Source organism: Podarcis bocagei, assembly GCF_964188305.1.
Source record: "Podarcis bocagei genome assembly, chromosome: 12".
Lineage (NCBI taxonomy): Eukaryota > Metazoa > Chordata > Lepidosauria > Squamata > Lacertidae > Podarcis > Podarcis bocagei.
The window spans coordinates 53,803,058-53,829,100 of record NC_138137.1 but is presented as its reverse complement, the minus strand read 5'-3'; the positions used below and the strand labels follow the sequence as shown (position 1 = coordinate 53,829,100).

At 46.1% G+C, this 26,043-nt stretch overlaps 1 protein-coding gene across 5 annotated transcripts in view; it reads left to right on the top strand.

Moving 5' to 3' along the window:
• CRHR2 (corticotropin releasing hormone receptor 2) overlaps nucleotides 1-26,043 on the top strand; it is a 201,920-nt gene that overhangs the window by 133,363 nt on the left and 42,514 nt on the right. For 3 of the 5 annotated variants that reach the window (XM_081163801.1, XM_081163803.1, XM_081163802.1), the window contains 4 exons: nucleotides 680-786; nucleotides 17,333-17,450; nucleotides 23,255-23,408; nucleotides 25,287-25,347. In XM_081163801.1, coding sequence (XP_081019927.1) covers nucleotides 680-786; nucleotides 17,333-17,450; nucleotides 23,255-23,408; nucleotides 25,287-25,347 — 440 coding nt within the window. The remainder of the gene's footprint in view (nucleotides 1-679; nucleotides 787-17,332; nucleotides 17,451-23,254; nucleotides 23,409-25,286; nucleotides 25,348-26,043) is intronic. The other 2 variants (XM_081163804.1, XM_081163805.1) reach the window with 2 other exon arrangements.

The window sequence follows — 26,043 nt, the reverse complement described above, 5'->3', positions numbered from 1 at the left end:
CAGTAAACAGCAACTCGTATAATCTGAGGCCATTGGTCATGCTGGCTGGGACTTCTTTTTTTGGTGATCACTCATAGCCAAGTAAGATTGTCTTCCATAAACATGGTTTTAACAGTGAGTCCGTAAGTGACTGTGGAGGCCAGTTCTGGATCCACACATCCTTCCACAATGGGGATATAGGTTTCCAGGTGGGAGTTGATCATGGTGAGGGTTTGCCAAGCGTACCTTCCTCTTAGCACGTTTCTCCCTTGTGTGTCTTCAAAGCCCATGGCACCTTTGGTAAAGGCTGTTCTCAAACTGGAGCACTCGCAGGCCAGTGATTCCCAGTTGTTGGTGTTTATACTACATTTTTTAAGATTTGCCTTGAGAAAGTCTTAAAACCTTTTTTGTTGACCACCAGCACTACGCTTTCCATTTTTAAGTTCGGAATAGAGTAGTTGCTTTGGAAGACGATCATCAGGCATCCGCACAACATGACCAGTCCAACGAAGTTGGTGTTGAAGAATCACACTGTTGTGATCTTTGCTTCTTCCAGTACACTGTATTAGTTCGCCTGTCTTCCCAAGCGAGTCCAGCAATCTTTTAAGGGCCATAGGATGGCCCCCCCTTCCCTGATTCAGGTCCATAGATTCAGGCTGCTTTGCTCATGAGACCTCTCTTTCTGTTTTCTCACCCCCAGACGAAGCCTGCTCTCTATTACCAGGTTGCCATGATCATAAACTACCTGGGGCACTGCATTTCTGTAGGGGCGCTCATCATCGCCTTCCTGCTCTTCCTGTGCTTGAGGTGAGTAATCAGCCCTGGCTGTGCAGCTTGCAGACATGTTAGCAAACTCCCTTAAAGGTAAAGGTAAAGGGACCGCTGACCATTAGGTCCAGTCATGGCCGACTCTGGGGTTGCGGCGCTCATCTTGCTTTATTGGCCAAGGGAGCCGGTGTACAGCTTCCGGGTCATGTGGCCAGCATGACTAAGCCGCTTCTGGCGAACCAGAGCAGCGCACGGAAACACCGTTTTACCTTCCCACCAGAGTGGTACCTATTGATCTACTTGCACTTTGATGTGCTTTCGAACTGCTAGGTTGGCAGGAGCAGGGACTGAGCAACGGGAACTCACCCCGTCGCCGGGATTCAAACCGCCGACCTTCTGATCGGCAAGTCCTAGGTTCTGTGGTTTAACCCACAACGCTACCCGCATCCCTTACAAACTCCCTTAGCAAACTTTTTTCAACTGCAGACAGTCTCTGCAGCTACTATGGGGAAGACAGAAAGAAAAACGGCTATATATTTTGCAACTCCGCAACCCCACTGCACAAGCCTAGACATTAGTATGAAGTAGAAAAAATCCTTCAAAAAGTATCCCCTTTAGCTAACAGAAGACCATGCAAAACCCACCTCAAGTAAGATCATCACAGCTTGCTATTCCCAGTTGTTGGCTTCCCCTCAGTTGCCTTGAAGGACTTCTAGGTCTGGTGAATGACAGGAGTTAAGGTTGGGGGTGTGGGATGTTATTCTGTTCCTGAACCTATTGAATTTTCACTTTCTGCAACAATGCACAGCCATTCTCCAAAAATTTGCACTTTTCTGAATTTTGCAATGCAGTACCTCTTCAGCCAGGACTTTGGCTTGTTGACTTCTTCTAGCCCTTTTAAATGTGTTTGCGAGAGGGGGAGGTCTATTGATTTGTGGGTTTTGTTCTTGTTTTCATTGCACATTTTGTGTTTTTATATTGTATTTTATGTTTTGAACCACCCTGAGACCTGCAGATAAAGGCTGGTCTTCAAATGTAATAAAATAATAATAATAATAAATACTCCAGTCAGGTAATGTGCACAAAATGCATTTAAGGGGGCAGAATGTGCATTAATAGGAATTAATAAAATCCCTTTGCAAATGCATTTTATTAGGGAAAATCCCTTTGCAAAATGGGCGCATCAGGCAATCTCGATAACCAAAATGTGCATGTTCAGAGAAATTTGCACCAAAATGCTGGTGCATTTTCATGAGGAACCTAAAAAATATATACCGTATTTTTTGCACCATAACACTCACTTTTTTCCTCCTAAAAAGTAAGGGGAAATGTCTGTGCGTGTTATGGAGGGAATGCCTACGGGTGGCATGCCTACGGCTTTTCCTCCTCTAAAAACTATGTCCGTGTTATGGTCGGCTGCGTGTTATAGAGCGAAAAATACGGTATATCGCAAACTCATGTGGAAATGTGAAGCAATGAACTAAAGGCTAGAAAAATGAGAAACCAAGAGAACTCAGTTTCACTCAACTCTGTCCTCTGGCTTCCTGCGAGAAGAACTGGAGTGGGGGAAAGGGATTAGTGCTGAACAACTTCATTCCTCTTTCTCTCCTGAGTCGCTTTGTCTGCTGATCTGCGGGGCAACAATAGCAGCTGCTCTGCCAACTGCTGATGAGGTGGAAAGAGACGAGTAAATGCCATTGCAAAAAAATACAAGCAGGCTGAAAAGTGGGAGGGCGGCTCCTGCAGAGAAGCTGTTTCTCAGTGATACTTCATGCGGCGTAATATGCCTGGGGCGGGATATGAACCGCCGGGGTGCTGCTGTCCTTGCAGAAAACATGACTCTTTTACACACACAGGGGCAGCAGCCAGGTTAGGACCTCGTTCTGCCCAGGTGGCCGACGGATGCCCTTTCATTCATCATCCTGCCAAATCCAAACAGGAAGAACCAGCCCATTCAGCAGCAAAGGTTTCAGGCTAAGCAGGGCATGCAATGGCTGTGTGTTTCTTTCTGGAAGAAAGATAAAATCATCTGACAGATGTGGGGAACCTCAGGCTCATAGAATCATAGAATCATAGAGTTGGAATAGACCACAAGGGCCATCGAGTCCAACCCCCTGCCAAGCAGGAAACACCATCAGAGCACTCCTGACATATGGTTGTCAAGCCTCTGCTTAAAGACCTCCAAAGTAGGAGACTCCACCACACTCCTTGGCAGCAAATTCCACTGTCGAACAGCTCTTACTGTCAGGAAGTTCTTCCTAATGTTTAGGTGGAATCTTCTTTCTTGTAGTTTGGATCCATTGCTCCGTGCCTGCTTCTCTGGAGCAGCAGAAAACAACCTTTCTCCCTCCTCTATGTGACATCCTTTTATATATTTGAACATGGCTATCATATCACCCCTTAACCTCCTCTTCTCCAGGCTAAACATGCCCAGCTCCCTTAGCCGTTCCTCACAAGGCATCGTTTCCAGGCCTTTGACCATTTTGGTTGCCCTCCTCTGGACACGTTCCAGTTTGTCAGTGTCCTTCTTGAATTGTGGTGCCCAGAACTGGACACAGCAGCCCAATGCAAACCCCACCCCCTCTGTCTGCCCTCTCCCAAAGCTCTCCCTAGGCCACACCCCCTGCTCAGGCCACACCCCTTCTTCTGAGGCCACACCCTTCACCAGCACTGCTCCACAGCTGCCTTGGATGTGCTTTGGCTTGGGCAGATTGTGTTCTTGAAATGTGGCAAACTCTTTTGTATGGAAGGATGGAGATAGTTGGGCTTTTGCCCCAGGGGCTTTTGCCCCTGACTTCTCAGTACAGTCATACCTCATGTTATGTTTGCTTCAGGTTGAGCGTTTTCAGGTTGCATCCCGTGGTGACCCGGAAGTACCAGAAAGGGTTACTTCCGGGTTTCACCACTCAAGCATGCGCAGACACACAAAATGACGTCACTCGCATGCGCAGAAGCAGCAAATCATGACACGCACATGCGCAGACAAGGGTTGCATTCTGCTCATGTTGCGAACGGGCCTCTGGAACAGATCCCGTTCACAGCCAGAGGTACCACTGTAGCTGCTTAATGTCCACCGGGCTGCCAACATTCACAGGTGGCAGGTGGCCTCCCCAAAGGATTCCCCCTAAGGACTGAAAAAGTTTCCCCACCATGTCAATAAAAGGCTACTTTGCAAGATGGCGCATCAACATTCCAGCATGAAGACTGCCAGGGTATGGCGCACACCGATTACACATTGAGAGGCGCTTCTGAGGGGCTTGGGGACACTATTGTTTTAAGGAAAGCAAGGCTCCACACTGTTTGGTATACCTTTTGGGAGCAGATGGAGCTGTGGTCTAAACCACCAAGCCTCTTGGGCTTGCTGATCAGAAGGTCAGCGGTTCAAATCCACACAACGGGGTGAGCTTCCGTTCCTCTATCCCAGCTCCTGCCAACCTAGCAGTTTGAAAGGACACCAGTGCGAGTAGATAAATAGGCACCACTGCAGCGGGAAGGTAAACGGTATTTCCATGCACTCTGGCACTTGTCCTGGCATCCTGTTATGCCAGAAGCGGTTTAGTCCTGCTGGCCACATGACCCGGAAAGCTGTTTGCAGACAAACACCGGCTCCCTCGGCCTGAAAGCGAGATGAGTGTCACACCTCATAGTCACCTTTGACTGGACTTAACTGTCCATGGGTCCTTTACCTTTGCCTTTTTTTACCTTTATACATTCTGAAAGACATGGCACGAGAGGAGGAGGGATGGAGGAGGGAGGAAGAAAAAAGCAAACCCAGGCGTCGTTTCTTAGTTGCACAGTTCTTGCAAGTGGCCTTTCTGGCACAGAGGGGCAAAGCAAACTCCCTGCCACTGCTTCTTTTCCTGGACAATAGAGTTGTTCTCCCCGTTGCCTTGATGCTGTTCCTTTGAGGCAGGAATAGTGGTAGCCCTTGGTCTCCTTGATTGTAATGTCTTCTTCACCTCCAAATAGCCATGTTCAGATGACAAGGAGTTCATTGCAGCAGTAGATTAGCATAGTGGACAATTGAGCCCCATTGATGTTGCCCCACTCTTCCCCTACCCCCTCTGATCATGGATTCCTTTCTCTCTCTTTTTTGCCATACACCACAAATATAATTATGGCCACTGCAAGGATCAAGGGGATAGGTGGTCGGTTTCATTCATCCAAGCAGCCTGTCCACATCCTCAGAGGTAACAGCTTAGAATTGATCCCACACAACTTGACCAGACAGGACTCTCGTACTCTCCCACCCCGGCCCTGCTCCCACAGTGGAATCTACCTCTTTCTGAATCTGAGCGACTTTATCTGCAAAAAAAAAAAAAAAAAACTCTGCAAAATCATTGCAGGAGATCTTGGGGCCCTTACCGGGCCCTGGTGGTGCAGGTGGTTCCGTTAAATTGCGAACCACCTGAAAGAGTCCCTGCTGCTGTTTTCTGCAGATGCAATAGAGGTGGTGAAGAAGGTCATCTTCGCCGTTGCCATCGCCACTTGGCAGGCTCGAGGTTGAGCTTTAACCTGTGTCCGGTTAGATTCAGAATGAGTTTTCCACCACCAGCGCTCTAGCCGTTTCAGCGATTGTTTCATTGCCCTCAGCTCTGGGGAAAACCACGGGGCTGTCCGGGCTCCATGCAATCAGAGAGGGCGCTTCGGAGCCAGACAGTCAATAGCCCTGGTTAACTCCGCATTCCAGCGGGCCACCAGGGAATCAGCTGAAAGGCCATCAACATGGGATAAAGCATCCCCTACCACTCTCTGGAAGGGACACGGGTGGCGCTGTGGGTTAAACCACAGAGCCTAGGACTTGCCGATCAGAAGATCAGCGGTTCGAATCCCCATGACGGGGTGAGTGCCCGTTGCTTGGTCCCTGCTCCTGCCAACCTAGCAGTTCAAAAGCACGTCAAAGTGCAAGTAGATCAATAGGTACCACTCCGGCGGGAAGGTAAATGGCGTTTCCGTGCACTGCTCTGGTTCTCCAGAAGCGGCTTAGTCATGCTGGCCACATGACCCAGAAGCTGTACGCCGGCTTCCTTGGCCAATAAAGCGAGATGAGCACCGCAACCCCAGAGTCGGTCACGACTGGACCTAATGGTCAGGGGTCCCTTTACCTTTACCTTACCACTCTCTGGAAACCATTTGGATCCATTAAGTGGCGGGGGTAGACCATGAAGTGACTGCTAATACAACTGATTTACACTGGTGGCGTAATGACAGCAAGTGAGATGTGCAACGAAATCTGTAGCAGGAGTGTTGCCACTCAGGATTTCTCCCTCCTTCAAGAATGCTGTGAGGAGCTTAAGGCATTCTGCTCCTATTTTTTTGTTTTCCAGCAGACTCAAAATTCTGTGGCTGCGGAATATCCTTTAGTCCTCATTGGGCTCTTTGGGGTTTCGCCACCATCCTCGCTTTAGGTTTGTTTGTCTGTTTGCCCCTTTTGGCTCTGTTTGCCCCTTTTGGCGATTAGAAGGAGCAATGCTAAAATCGCTGTTGGGTATGGATAGATGTCAGAAAGCTAATGCTTTGCGCAGCCATTTTGAGCTTGTTCTGGGAGATGCAGGGGTTTCTCAAAACAATAGCAGTCACTGTGGGCAAAGATCCCTGAAAGATTGGGGCAAGTTGCAACCAGTCAAAGTAGGGTGACAGTGTTGTCTAGTATAAGGCAGATTTATATGTTCATAGGAAGCCAAACTTCCCCACCCTTGCTGGAGTAATTTCTGCTTGTTGGATGGAGAATTCAGACTTACAACAGCTGTTGCAGGCTGTGGGTGAAGATCTGCTCTGTGTAGCTTAATGTTTTTTAAAAATAAAATCAAAATAAAATCCCTGTATATTACAGCTTGCACAGCAAGGGCATACTTGTGCGTAGAGGGAAGAAAGTTCTCTGGAAGGTTAAAAGTACACGGGACAAGTTTTGCACAGGAGTTTTTGCACAGGAGGGTCAAAGGTTCATCCTGGGAACCTGGAGATTAAGATTAAGAAATTGTCCCATTTTCTGTGGATTGTTTTTTTTTTATGGGCACTGTTTAGAAATGCAATTAAATTGAGTTCTATAGAAATGTCAGGAAGGAAGGAAAGAAGGAAGGAGAAAGAAATTACGATGTTTTAACTCTACAATCGTTTCTTCAGAATCTGTTTATGTTGCTGCTTTACTAAATATAAAAGCACAATTTGTGGAGGGTTGGGGTTGGGGGGGGAGATGTTTTGAAGTCGCACTGTATACCTTGCAGCTAAGCATCACAATTCTCTAGCCAGTATTGGGATTGGGTTGGGCCTAAAGTGCAAGTAGATAAATAGGTACCGCTCCAGTGGGAAGGTAAACGGTGTTTCCGTGCGATGCTCTGGTTCGCCAGAAGTGGCTTAGTCCTGCTGGCCACATGACCCGGAAGCTGTATGCCGGCTCCCTCGGCCAATAAAGCGAGATGAGCGCCGCAACCCCAGAGTCGGTCACGACTGGACCTATTGGTCAGGGGTTCCTTTACCTTTACCAGGGTGGATTCATATCTTGAAGCTCAGAAAAAAATCCTTGAGACTTCATTCTGTCTCTCTCAAATTCAGTGTTCCATACAGAGCTCCTAATATTGATTCTGGCTCTGCGGAATCCGCACAACCTTTTGCCAGCCTTGTGTGTGCCAAAAACTTTTCTGCCTTAAAAAACAAAATCCATTTGAGTTTTGCACCGTATAAGGAAATCTACAATCTAATCTGTTTCAATATCATGTCTTTCCCCTGTAAAGCAGAGCAAACTGTACAATAAGGAATCCACCAGTTTCTTGAAAGGTTATCAGGAGTTCCTTGCTGCGAAGATTAGCAAAGGTGGACATATTACACGGGGGATTCAGCTACATTAGTCAAGAAACAGCGTTCTGAAGGTGTTATAAGCATGCATGCAACATCAGATGGCGCCAGAGAGCAAAACAAAATTCTAAGCGATTTTCCATAGCAGTTTTTTACTCCTTTTGTTATAACAATTTAATTTATGGATTATTTATAGTGGGGGGGGGGGTGTTTCTGTGTGTAGGTCTACCCAGGATCAGAGCATGCCTGGCAGTGTGCAGTCACAAGGGAATCTTGGGTGATATTTTAGGGAGCAGGCTAGCAGGCGGGGCCCATTACTTACATCATAGGAGCCTACACAACACAAAACACTGTTGCTGTGTGCAGGTTTTATTTTATTTCTTTTTTATCTTATATTTTGGAAATGTACATCCAGTTTTTCCCCCTTTAATTTTTTTGGGGGCCCCCAAGAGAGTGGGGCCCCTAAGCTATAGCATGTTTAGCTTATACGTAAATCCAGCACTGCCCCCATGTGTGGGGCGCTCTGGTGTACAGCACCCCCCACGGCGCCCAGCCTCATCCCTACACCCCATCGCAATCATGTATTTTAATGATCTGTGTCATTGCCAGAACAGAGTCATTTGGGCAGGCTGCCATAGAAATCTGGGAGCAATGGATTTCGGACTTGGGTGGAGATATCGGTGAGCTTGATCTGCCCCTTTGAGCACGTTCCATTCCTGTTAATTTCAAAGAGAGGAGGGAGAGGTGTATCTTCTTGACTCGCTTCCCAGTGGAAAATCAGCAGGATATAGAAGTGCTAGGCTTCTCCCAATTTGCACTCCCTGCTTTTTAATGAGAGATGCTTGAGGAATGCAACTCAAATGGGTTTTGATAATGGATTTGTGAATTCCAGGGCACTTGAGCTCTGTCTCATGTGGAATTGCTTCTTGTTTCAAGGACCCACTTCCGTCCCAGTTGCTTATTTAAGCATCAAGATTTGTTTTATTTTTTTAAGGCTGGGAAGTATGCACACCAAAAATACGTAAATGAGACCAAAAAAATGCACACTTGCTCAGTTTGCACTCAGGTTCTTCCATGTTGTTTAGTCGTTTAGTCGTGTCCAACTCTTCGTGACCCCATGGACCAGAGCACGCCAGGCATTCCTGTCTTCCAAGCCTCCCGCAGTTTGGTCAAACTCATGCTGGTAGCTTCGAGAACACTATCCAACCATCTCGTCCTGTGTCCTCCACTTCTCCTTGTGCCCGCCATCTTTCCCAACATCAGGGTCTTTTCCAGGGAGTCTTCTCTTCTCATGAGGTGGCCAAAGTATTGGAGCCTCAGCTGCAGGATCTGTCCTCCCAGTGAGCACTCAGGGCTGATTTCCTTCAGAATGGATAGGTTTGATCTTCTGGCAGTCCATGGGACTCTCAAGAGTCTCCTCCAGCACCAGAATTCAAAAGCATCCATTCTTCGGCGATCAGCCTTCTTTATGGTCCAGCTCTCACTTCCATACATCACTACTGGGAAAGCCATAGCTTTAACTATACGGACCTTTTTTCGCAAGGTGATGTCTCTGCTTTTTAAGATGCTGTCTAGGTTTGTCATTGCTTTTCTCCCAAGAAGCAGGTGTCTTTTAATTTCGTGACTGCTTTCACCATCTGCAGTGATCATGGAGCCCAAGAAAGTAAAATCTCTCACTGCCTCCATTTCTTCCCCTTCTATTTGCCAGGAGGTGATGGGCCCAGTGTCCATGATCTTCGTTTTTTTGATGCTGAGCTTCAGACCATCTTTTGCGCTCTCCTCTTTCACCTTCATTAAGAGGTTCTTTAAGTCCTCCTCACTTTCTGCCATCAAGGTTGTGTCATCTGCATATCTGAGGTTGTGAGGTTCTTCCATAAGCTATACATAATCGGCCGTGGGTTAATTAATTATGATTGGATTTATATCCCACCTTTTTCTTCAAGGAGCTCAGGGTAGCATGCATGGTTCTGTCCCTCCTCATTTAATTCCCACAATTAGGTAGGTTAGGTTGAGAGGCAGTGACTGTCCCAAGGTCACCAGTGATCATCATGGCCAAGTGGGAATTTGAACCCTGGTCTCCCAGGTCCTAGTCTGACACTCTAACCACTACACCACACTGGGCAATGCATTGGATTCTGTTTTTTATGCGGCGCTTAAGCTTGTTCCTTCACTGTGATTAGCCCAGCCATGTCCTTTGTCCCTGTAGGTGTATAAAATATGTGCATCATCAAAGGCAAATGATCTATTGGCTAATATGCCTAGAATATGTGCAAGAGGGAGAATGGAAATCCAGTTTGCTGCTAGGTTAAGGTTTCCTTGATCAAAACATGATTACTCACAAACATAAATCAATAAAGATATTATTTTGGAATTAAAACTCACCCACTCTCCCTAAGATCCATAGCCAAACCTTAGAATGCTTAATGCAGTGAGTGGAGGAAGGGAGTGAAACTCTGGTGGGTTGGAGGAGACAGGAAGGGTGCTTGTGACCAGGGGAACTACTACTACTTATTATTATTATTATTATTATTATTAATAATAATAATAATAATAGTAATAATAATACCCCGCCCATCTGGCTGGGTTTCCCTAGCCACTCTGGGCAGCTCCCAACAGAATAATAACAAGATAAAACATGAAACATTAAAAATTTCCCTAAACAGAGCAGCCTTCAGATGTCTTCTAAAAGTCAGAATGCATTTGTTGCACAATGTATGCAATGTGTACATTGCACTATGCACACATTGCATCCCTATAACGCATGAGTATGACATTGTAATTGTTTTTGAAGCATGTTTTTACATAACCGGGTGTAAAGCTCAAGTCAGGCCAAGGTGAAGGAGTGAGACAGGAATCAGGGAGGGGGAAAAGTCTGTGTGGGTTAGACTGAAATGGAGATTCCTATAGCCATCTATCCCTTTTGCAAAAATGATTATAAAGGATGCACAATATTTACTATGCCCAATGAATCATCTCTAGATGTTTCGGTGGGTGGACCCTTCTGTATCTCCACTGTAAGTACAAATCAGTCTATTTGGGGTCCGAGTCAATTTTGTGTACATTCATTCATATACCGGTATATTCTCTGTCGCTTTTGTGCAGATAATATGTGGGCTCAAAAAGAAGTTCCATTCTGAAATTGATCATAAAACACGTATTTCTAAATGTATTTCACCCTGAAATGTGAATACGTTCTGATACATTATTTGAGTCTGGAAGTGTTTTGCTACGTGAAGAGAGGCGCAAAATCAGAAAGATGCAATCGATGCCGTAGTCCAGCAGGTGCAAAATAGCTCAGTTTGCTTAAAAAAAATAGGACCGAGTCTCTTCATAATCCAGTCCCCTGGCCTGAGCTCCTTTCCATCACACGATCTGCTGTGGGCAGGTGATATGCCTGGATCTCTGTAGGTCTGCATCCAAATACCCTCCAACATTTCTCCGATGAAAATAGGGACACCCTATTCCATCCTCATAATAATTTTATTATTTATACTCTGCCCATCTTACTGGGTTTCCCCAGTCACTCTGGGCAGCTTCCAACTTACATAAAAAAGGTAAAGGGACCCCTGACCATTAGGTCCAGTCGTGGCCGACTCTGGGGTTGCGGCACTCATCTCGCTTTATTGGCCGAGGGAGCCGGCGTACAGCTTCCGGGTCATGTGGCCAGCATGACTAAGCCGCTTCTGGCGAACCAGAGCAGCGCATGGAAACGCCGTTTACCTTCCCGCCAGAGTGGTACCTATTTATCTACTTGCACTGGTGTGATTTCAAATTGCTAGGTTGGCAGGAGCAGGGACCGAGCAACAGGAGCTCACTCTGTCACGGGGATTCGAACCACCAACCTTCTGATCGGCAAGTCCTAGACTCTGTGGTTTAAACCACAGCACCACCAACGTCCCTTTTTTCCAACTTACATAAAAACTTCCCTATACAGGGCTGTCTTCAGATCTCTTCTAAAGCTCGTCTAGTTACTTATCTCCTTGTCTCAGGAGTCACATGACTCCATTCCCTCTAACATTTCTCCTCAGACCAGTTTCTGTCGCTCAGCTTCAGCTACTTCACATGGTTGTTATGAGGGTCTGAGGATTAAATGGGAGACGAGATCTGCAGGCCCCCTCAAACTTCTCGGAGGAAAGGAGGTATATATTAACAAAGATGTTGGCGATAAATCAACCCACAAAACTATTTGGTGATATTGGGCCAGTCACTCTCTCTCCACCGCACCTAACTCACAGGGTTTATGTGAGGAGAAAAGGAAGAATTGACAATTAAAATTAGCCTGAGCTCCTCAGGGTTGTTTTTGTTGTTTAGTCGTTTAGTCATGTCCGACTCTTCGTGACCCCATGGACCAGAGCACGCCAGGCACTCCTGTCTTCCACGGCCTCCTGCAGTTTGGTCAAACTCATGCTGGTAGCTTCGAGAACACTGTCCCACCACCTCATCCTCTGTCGTCCCCTTCTCCTTGTGTCCTCCATCTTTCCCAACATCAGGGTCTTTTCCAGGGAGTCTTCTCTTCTCATGAGGTGGCCAAAGTATTGGAGCCTCAGCTGCAGGATCTGTCCTTCCAGTGAGCACTCAGGGCTGATTTCCTTCAGAATGGATAGGTTTGATCTTCTGGCAGTCCATGGGACTCTCAAGAGTCTCCTCCAGCACCAGAATTCAAAAGCATCCATTCTTCGGCGATCAGCCTTCTTTATGGTCCAGCTCTCACTTCCATACATCACTACTGGGAAAACTATAGCTTTAACTATACGGACCTTTGTTGGCAAGGTGATGTCTCTGCTTTTTAAGATGCTGTCTAGGTTTGTCATTGCTTTTCTCCCAAGAAGCAGGCGTCTTTTAATTTCATGGCTGCTGTCACCATCTGCAGTGAACATGGAGCCCAAGAAAGTAAAATCTCTCACTGCCTCCATTTCTTCCCCTTCTATTTGCCAGGAAGTGATGGGACCAGTGGCCATGATCTTAGGGGGTTTTTTTGATGTTGAGCTTCAAACCATATTTTGCGTTCTCCTCTTTCACCTTCATTAAAAGGTTCTTTAATTCCTCCTCACTTTCTGCCATCAATGTTGTGTCATCTGCATATCTGAGGTTGTTGTTTCTTCCAGCAATCTTAATTCCATCTTGGGATTCATCCAGCCCAGCCTTTCGTATGGGTACAAATGCCAAAAAAAAACAAAACAAAAAGTTGCAGAATTACTCTTACGAACACAAGGTAAATCTTCTGAGATATAATAGTGAAGTATTTCTCCAGTTTTATATCACAAGAAAAGAAACAGAGAAGGAATTAGAAACTATTGGAAGGAAACACCTATGTAGTGGTGATATTTAACTAATTAACGATTTAATCTCTTTGAGCCGCACACCTTCCATAAAAGAAAATCTTTTTAAATGCGCTCTGGGAGGACCAGAGCAGAACATATTAAAAACAATCTAACAAAGAAAATGAACCAATAAAACCAACAGCAGCAGAACAAAGCACAACAACTTTGCTTCGGAGCCAGCCTAAATAATTCAGTCAAAGTTTTTAAAAGGTCTGGGGAAATGAAAAAGAAAAAAAAGTTTCGGCTGCTGCCCAAATCTGATGATAGGGGAAAGAAGGATGGGGAAGAAGGGAGGAAGAAAACAAGAAAAGAGAAAAACCCTTACAGCTCTGTTCCTAGGGAGAGGCTGAAAATGTTGGCCATGGAATCCCAGGGCACTTCCAAATGACGTTTTTAATATTTGACATTTTATTGTGTTTTATCTGTGCTGGAAGCCACCCAGAGTAAGTAGGGTATCAATAAAATATAATAGGAACAGCAATATTTTTTTTAAAAAAATTATTATTATTATTATTATTATTATTATTATTATTATTATTATTTTGAGCATACATCCTGATTGGTTTGCAGGGCGATTACACAATGTGGGCTATTTGGTGAGCATGCATTCTGATCTGTGACGTTGCATCAAAGGAAACATACCATTTCCCCCTGTATTTCCTGGTCACTTTCCTTCCTGCAAAACGTCCAATCTTCTTTTTATAAAAGTATTTATAGCTTGCCAGTTCATGCAATACAGCACAGCAGTGTGCTACAATATATACATGATGACTGGCTAATAAATAAATAAAATCTAAACAGCTGCAAGTTCTGTCAGCTTTAACAAGTCTTCAAAAGATGCCTGAAAGTCGGAAGCAAAGGGGCCTGTTGCAAATCTGCTGGAAAACTGTTACACAGGATAGGACTGGCAATGTGAGTGAGTGAATCTTTATTTGCGTCAATCATCGGCCATAGCAATAAAACAACAATACGATATACAGAGAATAAAAATAAAAAGTCAATTATATAAAATACATTTTTGGGTTTTGAATCAATAGAATAGTCAAATAGTGGATCTTATTCTAATTGCCCCAGCTAAAAACCTTGCAATCTTTGCTGTCACCTGCTCATCTTGATCTGCCAAGAGAAAGGACACAAAAAATGGGCAAAATGGGCAAAAAAAATGAGAGGCACATATACAAAATGGGTGTCACCTGGCTTGAGAGCAGTACATGTGAAAAGGATCTAGGAGTCTTGGTTGACCACAAACTTGACATGAGCCAACAGTGTGACACGGCAGCTAAAAAAGCCAATGCAATTCAGGGCTGCATCAATAGGAGTATAGCATCTAGATCAAGGGAAGTAATAGTGCCACTGTATTCTGCTCTGGTCAGACCTCACCTGGAGTACTGTGTCCAGTTCTGGGCACCACAATTCAAGAAGGACACTGACAAACTGGAACATGTCCAGAGGAGGGCAACCAAAATGGTCAAAGGCCTGGAAACGATGCCTTATGAGGAACGGCTAAGGGAGTTGGGCATGTTTAGCCTGGAGAAGAGGAGGTTAAGGGGTGATATGATAGCCATGTTCAAATATATAAAAGGATGTCACATAGAGGAGGGAGAAAGGTTGTTTTCTGCTGCTCCAGAGAAGCGGACACGGAGCAATGGATCCAAACTACAAGAAAGAAGATTCCACCTAAACATTAGGAAGAACTTCCTGACAGTAAGAGCTGTTCGACAGTGGAATTTGCTGCCAAGGAGTGTGGTGGAGTCTCCTTCTTAGGAGGTCTTTAAGCAGAGGCTTGACAACCATATGTCAGGAGTGCTCTGATGGTGTTTCCTGCTTGGCAGGGGGTTGGACTCGATGGCCCTTGTGGTCTCTTCTAACTCTATGATTCTATGATTCTATGATTCTATGACACTGCGGAAGTGGCTGGGCGACCCAGAATGGACAATAAAAGAGGGGTGACAATCTCATTCCTCAAGTCTTTATGAAACGTGCAAGCCAGAAGGGCATGCGCCACCGATTCGGTACTGCCATCTCCACAGGGACATAAGCTTTTTTCGTGTGGAATCTGTTGGAATCGTCCCTCGAGTACAGCCGAGGGCAATACAGTCAATCTTGCAAGAGTAAAAGCGCATCCATATTTTAGAATTGTTTGAACTAGAGGGGAGGCTAGTCCAGCCTTTGTAACACATGGGGCAATGAGCCTCTTGGGCTTGCTGATTGGAAGGTCGGCGGTTCGAATCCCTGTGACGGAGCGAGCTCCCATTGCTCTGTCCCAGCTCCTGCCAACCTAGCAGTCCGAAAACACGCCAGTGCAAGCAGATAAATAGGTACCATTGCGGCGGGAATGTAAACAGTGCTTCCATGCGCTCTGGCATTCGTCATGGTCCTCCATGCACCAGTAGTGGTTTAGTCATGCTGGCCACATGACCTGGAAAGCTGTTTGTGGACAAACGCCGGCTCCCTCGGCCTGAAAGCGAGGTGAGCGCTGCAACCCCAGAGTCACCTTTGACTGGACTTAACCATCCAGGGGTCCTTTACCTTTTACCTTTTTTTACCTATGGCTTGTCTTATCATTCCACTTTTTCTTTTCACCTTGTTGCAATATTTCTGTGTATGTGTGTATATTTCTGTGTCGTGCGTTGCTTGATTTCGATTTGGCACCCAGACATATCATTATTTTTTAGCCAAGGGCAGTGAACATGGCAGTTTTCACCTTTGCTGCAGCTTTCGGTGCAAATCATGTTTTCAATTTGTGGTTTTTTAAAAAATAATTTTAAAAAAATCCAGTGCATCTGAAGCTGCAAGGAGCTTTTTAAGAAAACCACCTTCTCTCCTGTTGGATAATTTTGCAAAACCTAATTGGAATGAAACTTCTAATGCCCCCAGGCTGTGCTGTTGCAAACACACACGCAGAGACACACACAAATGTGTGTGTGCATGCACACAGTCAGAGAGAGATAGAGCCGCAGCCGCCCTTGGAATATAATTTTTGAGCTCCAATACGCGGTGGGTGTTGAAAAGACCTTCAATATTGTGGAGTGTGAAAGTTTGGGGAAATAATATCTCGGAGCCATTCTCCACCTCATTAAGACACTGATGCTGCGCTCTTTATGCAAAATGTTTAGCAACTGGAAAATGAGGAATGAAGCTGCCTTGCACAAGCCATTAATTCTGAAGCGGTTTCACAGTAGTCTTCTTAAAGTGCAGACAATTATTCCGGAGCCAACGGTTTGCAGATTGCAGCCTATCCCAGCAATTTTTCGTTTGTGTACTGCGAGAGATCTGCTAGCATGCCATAAGAAATGAACAAATCAAAATTCTCCTGCGAGGCTGAAAACTCCCACTCACAAAGGGATGTTCTGACCTCCTTATATTAAGCCTGATTCGTTTGTTTGTTTGTTTATTAAACTTAATTTTATTGTTATAATTAATTTCATTTCTACGCCGCTTCATATTTTAAAGGGGGGGAAAACTCAGAGTGGTTTACAACTCATTAAAACACCACATTAAACAATCCAGAATAATAATAAAGATTCAAGCTTCAAGGAAAATATTTCAGATCCTTCTCTAAACGACATTTTGCTTTCCCCATATTATTTACCTCCCTGATTTATAAAGCTGCTCCACAGCAGAAGTACTCTAGGAAGGCAGTGGGGTGTAGTGGTTAGAGTGCCAGAGAGACCAGGGTTCAATTCCCACTCAGTCATGAAGCTCCCTGGGTGACCTTGGAGATGCAAAAAAGAGGAGGGGTCATACAATCATATGTGGTGGACATGTGTAAAGGTAAAGGTAAAGGGATCCCTGACCGTTAGGTCCAGGCATGGTCAACTCTGGGGTTGTGGCGCTCATCTCGCTTTATTGGCCAAGGGAGCCGGCGTACAGCTTCTGGGTCATGTGGCCAGCATGACTAAGCTTCTTCTGGCGAACCAGAGCAGCGCACGGAAACGTCGTTTACCTTCCCTCCAGAGCGTTACCTATTTATCTACTTGCACTTTAACGTACTAGGTTGGCAGGAGCAGGGCCTCACCAAACCTAAATCAGCTCTGATCTCCTACCAGGAACGGGTGCTCTGTAAACCATTTCCACAAGAGAGATGGAATTTGGCCCCCAGTCAAAATGATTCACAGAAACCCATGAACATTGGACATGAAGCCTCAGTTCCAGTGTCTGTTGAGAATGCCACTCTGCCAGCAGAATTTAGAAGAAGGAAAGAGTTGGAATCCTTGCTGAACTGCTGCATTCACTCTGATCCAGCAGATCCCAGTCTAATATCCCCCCCCCCAAATCTTGACATAGGAATGCAGGGGGGGGAGTGTGAAAATTCTGCAGTCTTATTAATATTCTAATCCTTAATATTTACTACCACCTATTCTTTTTCTGTCCCTAAGCCTATTTGTTACTTCCAAGAATTTTCTAATTATCTTATAGCACAATATTTAGCTATATATTCTTTAAATTTCTTCTTGCCTCTGCCTCTTTAGGAGCATTCGATGCCTTCGGAATATTATCCACTGGAATCTGATCACCACCTTCATCCTGAGGAATGTGATGTGGTTCTTGCTGCAGATGATAGATCACGACATCCACGAAAACAACGAGGTACTAAATCATCATCATGATAGAATTAAGCATCTTGCAGTTGGCAATGCAGGGATTGCAGACCAACCAAAGCAGTAGGAATTGAAAAGCATCTCCTGGTATGCCCCGCAGAGGACCTTAAGGTCCATGAATAATCATAGTTTAGAGGTCCCGGGCCCTAAGGAAGTCAGATTATCCTCCACCAGGGCCAGGGCCTTCTCAGTGATGGCTCCGACCTGGTGGAATGCTCTGTCCCATGAGACCAGGGCCCTGCAGGATTTAACCTCCTTCTGCAGGGCCTGTAAGACAGAGCTATTCCACCTGGCTTTCTTAGCCTGATCTTTTATTCCCCTTCCTTCCCTCTCCCTCCCCTTTTTATGAAGATTACCCACTCTGGGATCCCACAGCTAATTCTCCCCTGGTCTCCTCGCTGGCCTAAATAGGACTAATTTAGCCAGCTAGCCCTGGTGACTATCTAATGTTTCCCTCCTAAATTGATTTCTGAATTTTGAATTTATTTTTATCCACGTTTTATACTGTATTTTATGCTGTTTTTTGTTGTTGCCTCAGTTAAGTGTTTTAAATTGGTTGTTAGCCGCCCTGAGCCCGGTTTTCTGAACTGGGAAGGGCGGGGTATAAATAAAAATTTATTTATTTATTCCTTCCTTCCTTCCTTACTTCCTGCCTGCCTGCCTGCCTGCCTGCATTAGAGGCTGTGTTTGCTATGCAATCCATCCTGGGTTACAGTGTTCCAGGCTGACTTTTGGGGGGCCGGGTGATGCTCTGGTCTGCAACAGGGTGGGAGCTGGGTACCACACATACCACGTGGTCTCCTGCACTAGCCCTGCCACCTGGTTGGCCCAGAGGGATGCTTGTAAGCCGGACGGGCTGGAGCGCTCATGATGCAAGGATGCTGAAAACTCATTTTGAAACAATCCATGCTGAAAAGAAGCGGGGAAACTGATGCGTTCAGGCACAGCGAATTCGAAGTGGGAGGCTGGATGGAGACCCGGTAGTTGAATGCTGGCAAGACAAAGGACTTGCGGGCAGGTGGTTCCGAGGTCTTCAGATGGGATAGCTCGGTTGGTATAGCGTGAGACTATTAACCTCAGGGTGGTGGGTTCGAGTCCCACATTGGGGCAAAAGACCCAGGGGGGTATTGCAGGGGGTTGGACTAGATGGGCATCACGACCCCTTCCAACTCTACAGTATTATGGTTCCATGAAGCTTTCCCCAGCCTTGTAGGGTGGCTGCTTGAGACAGGGTAGTGCTCATCTTTACAGAGCTGGTGTGACATCTGGGCGTACACCTGGGTCCCTTGTTGTAGTAGTAGTAGTAGTAGTAGTAGTAATAATAATAATAATAATAATAATAATAATAATAATAATAATATATTCATATTCCACCTGTTTGGCTGGGTTTCATCAGCCACTCTGGGCAGCTCGCAACAGAATATCAAAAACATGATAAAACATCAAACATTAAAAACTTCCCTAAGCAGGGCTGCTTTCAGATGTCTTCTAAAAGTCAAATAGTGGTTTATTTCTTTGACATCTGATGGGAGGGCGTTCCACAGGGCGGGTGCCACTACCGAGAAGGCCCTCTGCCTGGTTCCCTGTAACTTGGCTTCTTGCAGCGAGGAAACTGCCAGAAGGCCCTCAGCACTGGACCTCAGTGTCCGGGCTGAACGATGGAGGTGGAGACACTCTTTCAGATATACTGGGCCAAGGCTGTTTAGGGCTTTAAAGGTCAGCACCAACACTTTGAATTGTGCTCGGAAACGTACTGGGAGCCAATGTACAGTAGGTCTTTCAAGACTAGTATTACGTGTTCTCGGTGGCCACTCCCAGTCACCAGTCTAGCTGCTGCATTCTGGATTAACTGCAGTTTCCAGGTCACCTTCAAAGGTAGCCCCATGTACAGCACATTGCTGTAGTCCAAGCGGGCGATAACCAGAGCATGCACCACTCTGGCGAGACAGTCTGCAGGCAGGGAGGGTCTCAGTTTAAGTGGTCACAGTAGCTATGCGTACCATCTTCCAGCTTGGGCTGGTGCCCCAGAGGCCGTTGTTGTACAGGGATGACCTGACCACAGTGATCTGTGCATTGTCGACATCAAGATTGGTTTGCTGTAATGCGTTCCACATGGGGCTACCCTTAAGGCTGAGTCCAGACACTGCGGCTTACCTAGGAAGCAACCTTATACCAGGCATAGGCAAACTCGGCCCTCCAGATGTTTTGGGACTACAACTCCCATCACCCCTAGCTATCAGTGGTCAGGGATGATGGGAGTTGTAGTCCCAAAACATCTGGAGGGCCGAGTTTGCCTATGCCTGCCTTATATTGAGACAGACCTTTAGTCTATTGAGCTCAGTATTGTTTACACTGACAGCAGCTCTCCGTAGATTCAGAAGGGGTCTCTCCCATCCCTACCCAGAGATGCAGGGGACTGAAGCTGGAACTTCTGCATGCAGGATACGTCCTCTGCTGCCAGGCTATGGCCACTGAGCTATGGAGGGACTCAGAAACATAGCAGGAATGGAATGGACCGTCCTGGGAGAGGCTGGCTGGCTGGCTGGCACTCTAAGCAGAAGTACTCTGCGCTGCAACATTTTGTTGCAGACCTCGCTTATTTTATATGTACTGAACACACACACACACACACACACACACACACACACAAATGCATTTTATTCCCAAAGTTTTAGACCCTGCTATATGCATTCATTTTTTTCTCTCCCCCCCCCCCAGTAGTCTGATCCTTACAAGAACTTTAAAGTAATTTATGACGCTACACCTCACCCAGGTCTTGATGGTACCTTGAGAAGAAGGAAGGGGAAACAAATTCAATCCATTAATCTTTTCTCCCCCAGAAAAGATCATTTCTATAAATAACCCCTGCCTCTTAGACAGGGCCCAGTCCTAAATAATAGGATTGTGCCAGACTGAATTTATAGCCCCTCCTTGTCAACGCCTCAGAATTATGGTTTTCACCTCATTCTGCCTTAACTCATCTCTCCTTTTCTTTTGTTATCCTGGACAACGTCCAGGCAAATATTCTGAGCCAGTCCTGGCTCCCCCCCCCCAACTCACAAAGACTCCTGGGAGATGTGGTTTCTTAGAGGGACTGAGAGTTGTTAAGAGAAACCACCACCCTCAATCCCCCTCACGGAACTACAGTTCCCAGAGTTGTTTAACAACAAATCCCTCTTCCCAGGGGACTCTGGGAATTGTAGCTCTGTGAGGGGACTGGGGGGGGGGTCTCCTACCAGCTGTAAGCACCCTAGGACCCATGTACCTATGGGACCGCCTCTCCTGGTATGCCCCACGGAGGACCTTAAGGTCCACAAATGACAACACTTTGGAGGTCCCAGGTCTCAAGGTGGTTAGATTGGTCTCAACTAGGGCCAGGGCCTTTTCAGTACTGGCCCCGATGTGGTAGAACGCTCTGTCACAAGAGACTAGGGCCCTGCGGGACTTGACATTTTTCCGCAAGGCCTGCAAGACAGAGCTGTTCCGCCTGGCCTTTGGCTTGGACTCAGTCTGACCCTTCTGTTCCACCCCCCCTTATGGTTTTGATTTATGGGCTACTTTTAAAATGAGGCTGCATTTTAAATTGCATTTTAACCTGTATTTTAAATTGGGTTTGTTTTTTCCTATTAAGTTTTTATTGTAATTTTAGTGGTGTTAGCCGCTCTAAGCCCAGGTCATCATCATCATCATCATCATCATTATTATTATTATTATTATTATTATTATTATTATTATTAACAAACCACAGCTCCCAGGATTCTCTTTGGTGTAAGCCAGACTACATAAAGTGGCGTCCTAGTTCTTTGAATCATAGAACTGTAGAGCTGGAGGGGACCCTGAGGATCATCTAGTCCAACCCAAGAATATACAGCTGTCCCTTAAGGGGATCGAACCTGCAACCTTGCCGTTATCAGCACCACGCTCTAACCAGCTGAACTATCCAGTACATAGTGCAGATGGTGTCAAAGCCCATCTGAATGCTGGGATGCTAGGATGCTGGACCAAGATGGGTCATTGACCTGATTCCCCCAAGCGATTTATTTGCCTCTTAAATGAGTTCCAGGTAAATTGAGAATGGAAATGAACTTATCTACTGATCACGAGAAGCTCATTCTTTGCCTTTTAATTGCATGGGCGAGAGAGGGAGGGTGGGCTGCCCTCACTTATTTCCCCCCGCATGAAGATCTTTCGTGTTTTGTGCAAATGAAGCCCAGAGTTCGGGTTCCTCGGGGAGACAAGACAAGGCCTTTCTTTTAGCTCAGCTTAATCAGCTGGCTGTATAATTTTATGTCTCTCCGAAAAGGAGAATTGATTAGTACCTGTTTAAGGAATGGTATGTCTAATCACATGCTTTGTGAGCTGTGAGCTTGCGAGTCTGGAGGGAATTAAGCCATTTTCTTCATTTTCTGAAGCGGAAACTTTTTAAAAATAATAATAATAATAATAATGTATTTTTAATTAATTCTTTTTCAAATAGAGTCATTCAGATATAGGAGCCTAGGCTGTTGCCCTATAACATTTCAGACCCATCTAACACAGTGTGGCATTTTTAGTCCCTTCGGATGGAAAAATCTGCTCCAATATTGTGGGCAACACCTGCTAATTCTCAACAGACAAAGGGTTGGGTGGATATTATTTCCATTCGTTAGGGAGCAGGGAATCAGTGCATTCTCAAAAACCTAGTGCCCCACACCATGAGAAATAGGGCAATCCTATATAGGTCTACTCATAAGAAAGTTCCATTGCTTTCAATGGCGCTTACCTGAAGGTATATATGAGGCCCTCCAGATTTTGGGGACTACAACTCCCATGATCCCTAGCTAACAGGACCAGTGGTCAGGGATGATGGGAATTGTAGTCCCAAAGCATCTGGAGGGCCGAGTTTGCCTATGCCTGGTATATATGGATAAGACCTGGCAGACTCTGCTCAGCCAAAAAAAAACCCCAAACCCTACCCTAAGTCTATCATGGATCTCTCAGCCTAGCCCACCTTACAAGGTTGCTGTGATCATTGAAGGACATGTCAATGTGAAAAATGCAAAATAGATTTCTGCAATTATTTTCACTTGTATATTGCGGGCGCACAATAAAAAGTCTTGTTTAGGCTGAATTATCCCAGCAGGTCAGGAATATTACAGATATTAATATTGCACAGTTTGAAGCAACTGGATGCATAAAAACGAACTCCTTTTGAAATAAAAACATTGCCAAGGCCCATTAGTTTAATTAAAAACTTTACTTGCAGAACTTTCTTCATACCATAACAGAAACATCAAATGATACATCCAAACAGTTCTATAAGACATACGCCAAGGCATATGCTCCAAGTACCTGACAAAATATGAAATAATTCCAACAGAAATAATTCCAACAGACCTAGAAGCAGAGGTCTGATTCTCCCCACAGCCTGTATTCCATCCGGCATCCTGTTTTAGGCTGTTTACCTGGAGAGCGTCATTTATATCTCACAGAGTCTGGGAACAAAAAAAAATTGGCAGATGCCACCCTTCCAAGACGGCAGATTTGCAATTCAATACCTCTCATGTGATCTAAGGTTAAACACTCCTGTGCTAGCTAGCAGGAAACAACCATAGTTCATTATCGACTCCGTTAGAGTTCAGAGTCCTATTCTTGCCATCAGTGTAGCCCCATGGAAAACCCCCGTGTTAAAGCCTTCATGAATACACATAGCCATTCCCACTTCAGTGTCAATTAAACCAATTAAACTTAACGAGGAAGTGTTCACCTGCCCTGTAGGCCTCACCTGTGCTTCCCTTCTGTTTCCCTTTCTAGCTGTGGTGCCGCTGCATCACAGCCATCTTCAACTACTTTGTGGTGACCAATTTCTTTTGGATGTTTGTGGAAGGCTGCTACCTGCACACGGCCATCGTCATGACCTACTCGACAGACAAGCTGAGGAAGTGGGTTTTCCTCTTCATCGGATGGTGTAAGTAACACACTGTAGGCTTGTCTAAACAACAACAAAAAATGTTTTTAGGTCTCGCAGAGAAGAGCCAGCTGCCTGATATCAGTAGGCAGGGAGGTCCAAAGTGCTGCCACGCTTAAAAAAAACCAAGTCCTTACAAATGCAGAACAGATATTATGGGGCAGCAGTAGCAGTGCCAAGTCTGCCAGTCGAAGCGGTCGAGTGGGCGTTTGTGGCTGGGAGAAGGAGTAGGTACCATAGCTGTCAACCGTCCCTTATTTGGTGGAAAACTCCCTTATCCCAGCTCCGTGTCCCTTATTGATGATGTCCCTTAAATTTCCTGGGTTTCATGCTCACCCGGCTCGGGAGCGAAGCAGTGGCTCAGGGTCCTCCGCCGCTAGAGAGCGTGTGCGCACGAGCTGCCATGTCTCCGTCTCTCCCTTTTCCCCCTCAGGGGCGTGTCGTGAGGAGACGGGTGGCGGCGGGCGGGCAGGCAGCCCCTGTCTTGTGAGACTTCCACCACGCTGCCAGGGGAAGCTGGAGGCGGCAGCGGCTGCTGAGGAGGCGGCCTGAGGGAGGAGGAAGAGGAGGGGATGGGGAGGGACACAGAAGGGCGCCGCAACCATCTCATGCCAGGCTTGCGGGCGGCACGGGCGAGAGTCTCTCTCCCTCCCCCCCCTCTCGGGCGGGGAAGGGCTGATGGAACTCCTTGTACCAGGATGACAGCAGCCCCGACGTGCTGCTTAGCATACCCTCCAACCAGTGCAACATCTTAATGTAGGGACTTCCCCCTCTGCATCCCTTTCATAACTCTATTTTTATAAATCATTTGTCCGTCCATAGTTCAAATTTTTGCTACAAGTTTTCTGTCAATCCTACCAATGTATGTAACTCTTTACAACAGCTTTTCAACTAAATTATAAACTTTCCCCAATCTTTATTAAAGAGGTCCTCTTCCTGGTTTCTAATTCTGCCTGTAAACTTTGCCATCTCGACATCGTTCATCAGTTTTGTCTGCCACTCTTCTTTGGTGGGAGTTGTAGACCCTTAGGATCATCTAGTCCAACCCCCTGCAAAACACAGTCAGTTGCAGCAAAAGCAGCATGGCTCCATCAGTGGTGGATTTCTGTATAAACCAGGGGTCTGCAACCCGCGGCTCCGGAGCCGCATGTGGCTCTTTTACACCTTTGCCGCGGCTCCGGGACGGATACTAGCGAGGGGAGGAGGTGCATTGTGCGCCCCGACACTCCCCACTGTGGCGGGTGCTGTACTGGCTGTGACATCACATGGGGCAATGCGTGTGTTAGTCACGCACCCTCCCGACGTCACCTTCCCGCCCGCCGGCCCGCTACATTGTAAGGGGCATGTACGCTGGTCACTGCATTGAAAGGGGGCATGTACGCTGGTCACTGTTTTGAAGGGGAATGAAGAACACACACACACAAAAAGGTAACTTGTTAATTTAACGTTTATTTCTATGAGGAGGAGTAATTCTGAGGGGTCAAACAAAGAAATAATAAAAAAGTGACAAAAAAGTTATTTTTATAATGATGAGTTTTGCGGCTTCCAGGTTTTTTTTTCTTCGGAAACAGGTCCAAGTGGCTCTTTTTGTCTTAAAGGTTGCAGACCCATGGTATAAGCTAAGCAAAATCCCTTATTTTGGCTGCTGATCCCTTATTTTCGAGGCTTCTGGTCCCTTATTTTCAAATCTGTAAGTTGACAGCTATGGTAGGTACGAAAGGGGGTGAAGGTGTCCATGGGGTTTGTGTGTGTGTGTGTGTGTGTGTGTGTGTGTGTGTGTGTGCAAAGGGGGCTGCACAACAGCACAGAGAAGGCACACTAATTTGTCAAAGCTACCTGGACCATCTCTCTTTTCCCCCTGCCCCACTGCTTTTGCAGGTATTCCTTGTCCAATTATTATCGCCTGGGCTGTCTGCAAGCTGCATTATGAAAACGAGCAGTGAGTAAAACCTTTTCATCCATTTCTCATGATTGAGCAGCTGAGTCAAAAGACTCCTTAGCAGGCGCCAGCGTCTGTGTGCATGCGCTCTAACCAGGGACAATGGAAAGTGCAAATTGTCACGACGGTAGGATGGACAGGATTCTATCTGTCAGTTTCCAGAGCTGGGTGCTTTGAAGGAAGGGAGTCGCCACATATTTTCAAGTACCTGACAGCTGTTTGAAGGCCATTTCTTCCCGATTCCTCACCTCATCCTTTTGCTAGGAACCAGCCAAACGCTTGTTAATTGGATGACATGTGAGAGCATGTGTAAACTCTGAAGGAGGAAAATATCTCCTCATCTCCACAGCAGACTTGAAAGTGAGGAGTGCACCTCAGACATGTGACTATGTATGCGCATTGCAAGGGCTGTTGGAAACTTGCAATCTGCCATTACCGTCTCTGTTGAAAGGGAGCGCATACAATGGGGACACACACCAGATTCACCCGTTTCCTTTCCCATGCGCAATTGTGCTGAAAAACGAAGTGGCATCTCAGAAGATTTAGTTGTGTGCAATCCTTCAAGATCAAAGCCAGCCTTAGTTTAGTTTAGTTGATAGTTGAGTGTGGTGATCACACAGGGTCCCTGGACGTTTGACGGTCTATTGATCCCTGTGCCACCACTGTGATTGCTTTCTTCGCTGCCACCAACCCGTT